Source organism: Oxyura jamaicensis, chromosome 5 (assembly GCF_011077185.1).
Source record: "Oxyura jamaicensis isolate SHBP4307 breed ruddy duck chromosome 5, BPBGC_Ojam_1.0, whole genome shotgun sequence".
Classification (NCBI taxonomy): Eukaryota; Metazoa; Chordata; class Aves; order Anseriformes; family Anatidae; genus Oxyura; species Oxyura jamaicensis.
In genome coordinates this window covers 31,033,328-31,040,494 of record NC_048897.1, presented here as the reverse complement: position 1 = coordinate 31,040,494, position 7,167 = coordinate 31,033,328, and the positions used below count along the sequence as shown (strand labels likewise).

At 50.0% G+C, this 7,167-nt stretch overlaps 1 protein-coding gene across 3 annotated transcripts; it reads left to right on the top strand.

The window, feature by feature from the left end:
* The first annotated feature begins 2,654 nt into the window (after positions 1–2,654).
* On the top strand, positions 2,655–7,167 carry SLC35C1 (solute carrier family 35 member C1). 3 transcript variants are annotated; one of them, XM_035326998.1, is made up of 3 exons: positions 2,655–2,782; positions 2,881–3,416; positions 5,614–7,167. In XM_035326998.1, the coding sequence occupies exons 2-3, from the start codon at positions 2,912–2,914 to the stop codon at positions 6,171–6,173; spliced, it is 1,065 nt and encodes a 354-aa protein (XP_035182889.1). In that variant the 5' UTR covers positions 2,655–2,782; positions 2,881–2,911; the 3' UTR covers positions 6,174–7,167. The 3 variants fall into 3 exon arrangements, with proteins under 3 accessions (XP_035182889.1, XP_035182891.1, XP_035182890.1); XM_035327000.1 differs by having other exon boundaries at positions 2,681–2,772; positions 2,880–3,416; XM_035326999.1 differs by lacking the exon at positions 2,655–2,782 and having other exon boundaries at positions 2,789–3,416.

Here is a 7,167-nt window from a genome sequence, read left to right as displayed (position 1 = left end):
CAAAAAAAAAAAAAAAGAGCTTTCATTCAAGCAGGAATTAATTCAGGAGAGCCCAAGACTGGTGCTGTGCCGTGCCAGAGGCCAGCCCGCATTGCCACAATGGCTCCAGCTCACATGAGAACCTATTAATTACCACCTTTCCTCCGAAATCTCTTGTGCCCCGAAGCAGAGCATCCCTTGAGGCAGGCAGGCACGGCAGGCATGGCACAGTAACTCTGCCAGACAGCTTTTCCACCCAGGCAAGCCTTTACTCAAAGCACTTGTCAAAACCATTGCCATGCTTGCAGACGAGCTCTGCCTAGGGAGTTTGACCAGCGCAACTATCACAGAACTACGTGATTATCTGGGAATAAATCACTTTTATTTTGGAAAACACTGTCAACATCGGGAATTATATTGTCAGGGCTAAAATAGCTATTCTGGTCAATTTTCCCACGTAGACGTGCCGTACATGTATTATAAGTCTGGAGAATAATCTCCCAAGAGCAGCAATGAACATTTTATTGATTGGGATATTTCAAAGTTGTGCAGGACAAAGCAATCTTCTATGTGCTGAATGAGCAGACGAGATGGGATTGAGGGTTGGGGTTTCATTTTTCTGTTTCTAATTTATGTGTTTAGTTTAGAGAAGATATTTTGAACAACATGAGCAAGTTGCAGAGACAAACTGTTCTCTGTCTGGCTCTGATGGGGTCATATTTGCAACATTATTGGGGGAAGAGGTAATTTATTTCAAATTCAAGATGTATGTGCGATGCTGAAGCCATGTTTATGTGTAAGAGGCCTTTGGGACCTCTTCCACCTGGGCTGTTTGCTTTCTTTCCTTGCCCAGATTATACCTTTTTACAGAAGTGCTGGGTCTGGTGCCAGAAGGGAGGGGATGGGAAGGAGTGCCCTACAGGAAGCTTGCAGTAAGTTTTAGCTGCCCTGCTAGTAGCAGGAGCAGGGCTGAGCTAGAGGGGACAGCGGTCAGAAATTTCCAGCCCACCACTGTGGAATCTGGTATTAACTTTATTTTGTTCATTTTATTAATTTATTTTGTCCTGTTCGGCAGTTTGAATCTGTAACATGCTAGAGTTTGGCAGGGAAAACACTCCTGTGTTATAAAACACTAGAGAACAGTGGGGTGCAGAGATCAGCGCAGGCTGCACCTTAGTACTGGAGTAGTTAACAGCAGTGGCGGTGACGTTTTTGTGTTCAGGTTTCTGAGTTAACACTGCAGGAAGAGGGATAAGGCAGCCAACACTTCTCTGCACTGTCTTTATGAGCTGTTTGCAGATGTTACCATGTCTACTTAATTCAGGTCATACTGGAAAGGTTTTATTTACCTCCATAAAAATGAGAAATTTATTTATGCAAATAAGGCTTAGGCAGCAGAGCACAGACCTATACCCTATGGCATGCTGTGGGCACAACCCATGTTAGAAAATCACTCAACACACAAGACCTGTATCACACTTGCTCCAACTAGCACATAAAGGAAATTGATAGGAGATAGCAGAGCTGGAATTATTCCCAGCACAGGTGCGCCTATCAGTAACCTCCTCAATGACAGGAAGAGGCTGCTCCGTGAGCAGGTGACCTCTGTTGAAGTCTTTCATCCTTCAGCTTTTAATTCACCCCCACCTCCTTTCCGTGCCAGAGCACACTGATGTCAAACACCCAACCCACCCCAAATACCCGCAGCCCAGGTGACGTTCAGATCCTGCAGCTTCCAGAGCTTTGGCAGGGCGAGCCTCCTTCAGTGCCACGAGCAACACAGCTCTGTAGGCATGGAGACTGCCCTCCCAAATTTATCAGCAGTCTGAAACAATGACTGCGTACCCGTGCTTACTGTGCATGACTGGAGCTTGTATGAGCGTACCCAAAGCATCTGAGTACTTCAGTCCTGTGAGGACATCCCAGCCCATGTCCCAGCCAGCTCTGGGGTGCCAGCACTGGCACCAGATTCATGTTTCAGGGAGCATCCCTCGCTGCCCCTCAGGCATTTACAAAAGCAGCAGGCCCAGCAGGGCATGCAGTGGATTTGCTTCTGGAGATACGATCAGCCCCACCTTGTTACTTTTACCAGGAGGCCAAATCCTACAGGTGAGGATGGCAGTGTAGCTGTCAATGCTAAGTGCCTTGCTCCTGGTCACTGTAGCAAATAAAATGGGGAAATAATTGAAATATAAATTAAATAAAACCTGCAAGTTGCTGCAAGAAGAAACCGTATAGGGAAGAAATTTATACAGGAAACTATAAAGGGAAGAGGAGCAACTTAAAAGGTGGGATGGTAGCAAGCATCAGATCAGAAGTCTTTATTTTTTGCATCAGAAGTCTTTATTTTCCACATCAGAATATGTAGGCCAAGAGCCCTACAGATGTTACAAGTGACAGTAAATAACTCGTGGCTGAATAACCCAAATAACGAGCACAGTAGCTGCCCTCATACGATGCAACACTCCCTGAGCAGAACGGAACGGATCGAGGCTCTTTTAGCGGTGCCCAGTGCCAGCGGGCACAAACCGGAGCCCAGGAGGACCCCCTGAACCCCGGGGAGCACCCCCGTGCCGGGCGGGTGCCGGATCCCCGGCGCAGGCCCCTCACGGCTCCCTTCCCTGCCCGGCGGCGGCGGGGCGGCGCGGCGCGGTCCCTCCCCCGAGATGGCGGCGCGGCCTGCGGCCCGGGGAGGCGGCGAGCGGCGCCCGCGGGGCGTGAATAAAGGGCGGCGGGCGGGGCTGCGCCGCTCCGGGAAGCGCGGGGCCGGCGGCAGCGGCAGCGGCAGCAGCGGCGGCGGCGGGTGAGAGGGGCCGGAGGCGGGAGGCGAGGCGGTGCTGGAGGGCTGGGGCCGGGTCCGGTCCGGTCCGGCGGCTGACGGCCTGTGCCCGCCATGAGCAGGGCGCAGCTGACGCGGACCGGGATCCTGCGGATGGCGCTGGGCGGCGGCGCTGCCGACCCGCTGCTGCCGGCCGAGGGCGGCGGGGAGCGGCGGGCGCCCTTCGTGCTGCGGGCGCTGCGCATCGCCCTGGTGGTCTGCCTCTACTGGTTCACCTCCATCACCATGGTGTTCCTCAACAAGTACCTGCTGGACAGCCCCTCGCTGCGCCTCGACGCCCCGCTCTTCGTCACCTTCTTCCAGTGCGCCATGACAGCTGCCCTCTGCATGGGGCTCAGCCTGGGGGCCGTCTGCAGGCCGCGTTGCGCCGGGCTGCCTGCCTTGCGCCTCGACCCCAAGGTGTCCCGCAGCGTGCTGCCCCTCTCTGTCGTCTTCATCGGCATGGTCACCTCCAACAACCTCTGCCTCAAGCACGTCGGCGTGGCCTTCTACAACGTGGGGCGCTCACTCACCACCGTCTTCAATGTGCTGCTCTCCTACCTGCTCCTCAAGCAGACCACCTCTCTCTATGCCCTCCTGGCCTGCGGTGTTATCATAGGTGAGCGGGAATGGGGGGCCTGCGCCCACCCCAAACCTCAGAGAGCCTGAGGAAGGGGTTCTGCTGAGGTTGGGAAGGTGACTGAGGTCTAGGGTTAACAGGACTGTGGTGTCTTGCTCCAGGCTGCAGCATGCAGCTGTACTGCTGTAGCCTGCGGGGTTAACACCTGCTAGGTCCTTCGTTGCTCTCTGGCTGTTGCCGCTGGTGCACCTCAAGTCTTCAGGCTTTGTTCTTTTGTTCTTGTCTCTTTGTTCTGTAGGATAGGGGAATGCAAAGTTCCTGCTTCCCAACAGAGGCCTTCCTACCTGCTTTTTGCACGTGTTCCTTCCTACCCCTGGTGGTAGGCAAAGCCCTGGGAAGTGGGCTGCTGGGGCTGTATTAACCACCTCAAGTGGCTGGTAATGCTTGGTAGTGCTTTTCTTTACTAACTCTCAGAACAGGATGCTAAACCCAAATAACAAACCAAGCAGAACCATCCTTCCTCTTGGGAAGTCATCCTCATACACACGACTGCTTTTGGATGAGATGGGGTAATTGTAGGGCTCTTTTCTTGCTCTGCCTTAGGCAGTCTGCTTCCCATCTCTGGAGCACATAGGTATCATTAGGAAAGGAAGTTACTATCACTTGACTGTTGCTCTCTTTAAGCACTGATAACTGTCTATTCTCTAATGAAGTTTCATTCGCCCTAAGATGATACCACGTCTCTTCCTCACAAAGGCCATTGCAGAACTAGTTGTTTCTTCCCTATTTTCAAGTGAATGTTAATTATTAACTTTGAAAACAATAAGTGTTTGTTTACACTGTCAGTGTTGTTGGGACCATACAATGGAGCTTGCCAATTCAGACAGGATTAGCTAATCAAATCAAGCATAAAGCACCACCAGAAAATCTGGTTTTGTGGTAAGGATGTAGGGCAGGGCATTGGCTGGCTTAACAGGAGTTGCTTACAAGTCTTCTGCTCCAAAGGGCCAGTAAAATGAAAAGCTGCCTTCCTTTAGAGGGTCATTTTGATGCCAAGAATGGTGAAATGTTGACTTCAGTTCCAGGTGGGCATGTGTTCATGTTGATGCTTAGACAAACAGATGGACTTCAGTAAGATGAGACAAGAAGTTTTTTTATATGAGAGGCAAACAGGAGAGCCAGTCTGGCTGAACAGCTACTGTTCCCCCCTACCAAGTGATGCAAGCAGTTGGCTTTAGCTAGCCTCGTGTTCAGATGTTGCCCAAGTCTGTGGTATTTGCCAGCCTTCCTGGTTTCTCTAAGGCTCTGTCCACTGGCTCCATCTCCATTTGCTGTAGGAGCATTGCCTGTATGCGTATGCCAGCACAGCCAAGCATCCTCTGGGGCCAGACACACTGTCCTTGTCTGTGCATTGAGCTCTTTTGTAGTTGGGCTTAGTTTATAGCATGTGTTGGCTGACTTGCAGGCAACTTCCCACATGGCTTCTAATGTAAAGCAGCTAATGCAGAAGCATTGCAGCACCCCTTCAGTAGCCAATCTCCCCTTTTGTGTTTTGCTGAAGAGCTGGATGGGGAGAAGTCTCCCTCTTTGCCCTGGAGCAAAAGAGCTTGTACCTCCTGTTTCAGAGCTGGTTAAAGAGCGTTCTGCCCATTGAAGAAGTTTAATACAGTGAGGACGTCTTTCTACTTTGTAGTCTTCTTTTGATCAAGGTCTTCTGTATTTTAATCCATGTGTTTACAATCTTTCCCTCTTTTCTGACTTAAGTTTCTGTTACTGTTAACAGTGCAGCACAGCCTAGGTGGGTTGTGTTACTTTTCCCCTAAGTTTTTTTCTTTAAACTTCTAAGATAAGAGTAGTATTTCTTGCTACCTATGTGTCCGGTTTGCTGTCTTTTAAATTAAAAATCATATGATCTCCTTCTGAAAGTGACCTGTACACAAACAGTAGCGTTAGTTCATATCCTTTTGTAATAAAAATTTCTAAATTCCTGCTTCCTGCTCAGTGTGGGAATGAGACTGAATGAGTGCACAATAAATTACATGCACTCCTAAAATAAATCTTCCTAGGACAATGGTCATGACACTTTGCGGGTTAATATAATAGAAAGGGGAAGCCTTCTAGCCTGTCTCTGCTTGTGGCTGTGGTTGTTCAATATTAGGTAGGTGATGAATCACCAACTGTATATTTTGAGTCCTTCAGCAGATGTTCAGATTATGCCTAATTTGTTTGGTTGCAGGTGGCTTCTGGCTGGGCGTTGACCAGGAAGGAGCAGAGGGCACTCTGTCATGGACAGGTATATTCTTTGGGATCTTAGCAAGCCTGTGTGTCTCCCTCAATGCCATCTACACCAAGAAGGTGCTGCCCGTGGTGGATGGTAGCATCTGGCACCTGACCTTCTACAACAACGTGAATGCTTGTGTCCTGTTCTTCCCCCTCATGATGATGCTGGGCGAGTTCCACACTCTCTACCACTTTGACAAGCTGGGAAACCCCACTTTCTGGGGCATGATGACCCTGGGGGGAGTGTTTGGCTTTGCCATTGGGTATGTGACTGGACTTCAGATTAAGTTCACTAGCCCACTCACCCACAACGTGTCTGGGACAGCCAAGGCCTGTGCCCAAACGGTGCTGGCTGTTATTTACTTTGAGGAGACAAAGAGCTTCTTATGGTGGACAAGTAACTTGATGGTGCTGGGGGGCTCCTTTGCCTACACATGGGTAAAAGGGCTGGAGATGAGAAAAGTGGAAGAGGATCCTAATCTCAAAAGCAGTGAAAGAAATGAGACTGGCGTGTAGGGAGATTCAGCCTGCACCTGTTTCTGAACCTGGGAGTTAACTGTCAGAGCTCCTTGCCTCCTGTGGAGAAGAGCAAGGAGCAGGAAAAATTCACCTGCAAATGGTATGGGGTGCTGTGTCAGGAACCAGAGCCAAAGAGCTAACTGAATCATGTCTCGTCTGCTGGATCTCCCCAGCTCAGAGACAGGGTGAGAGCATGTGTTCTAGAGAAGTATCAGTTTTCTGTGGACATTTTTCTAAAATGGTTATTGCCACTGACCTGATCTGAGCACTTCTTATCTCTGGGGTGGGCATATAGTGGTCGAAGAATGGGATGGGAGCTTTGTGTATTTAGGGATCTAGAATGACAGCTGACTGAATTGAGTGTGAGGTTGTAAAATCCTGAACTTCCATGAGGGGGAGGTAGGTAGCCAAGCTGTTGGGGATAGTCCTCAGTAAATGGTTCTGCTGCAAAAGAATTGGCAATAATGGTTTATTCCTGTTTCCCTGTTCAATGCGAAGGGTTGGAAAATCCTCCCTGTCTGGTTGTATACAAGCCTAAGAAGCAGCAGTGCCCCAAATCCATGTTCCAATGGGTCAATAACTCATCCTGATGAGGTCTCTAATGCCTGTATTTCTTGCCCTCTGGGTTCTTAGTTTGGGAACAATGTTAAGAAGCAGGTGTGATACAGATGCACCTTTTCCTGTGAGGGAAAGTGTGCTCTCAAAGGGCCTGCCTGCCTTAAAGAGGAGCAAGTGTGCCTCTGCCCTCAGTGACAAAAGGGAGAGGAAAAGCTGTTCTGAAACACTTTTCCTCAGAATGATCCCACAACACCTCATGGGATTCACAACACTCACCCTCTGTGCCCTCAATTTAGGGGCCAGGCTGACACTGCCGCCTAGGCTCCTTCCAGAAGATTTACACCACACCAGTTTTGTATCCCCCTGCCGCTCGTTCCCTCACAGCCCCCCGCCATTTTAGCCGGTCCCCTCCACCACCATTTCAGCGCTTGAG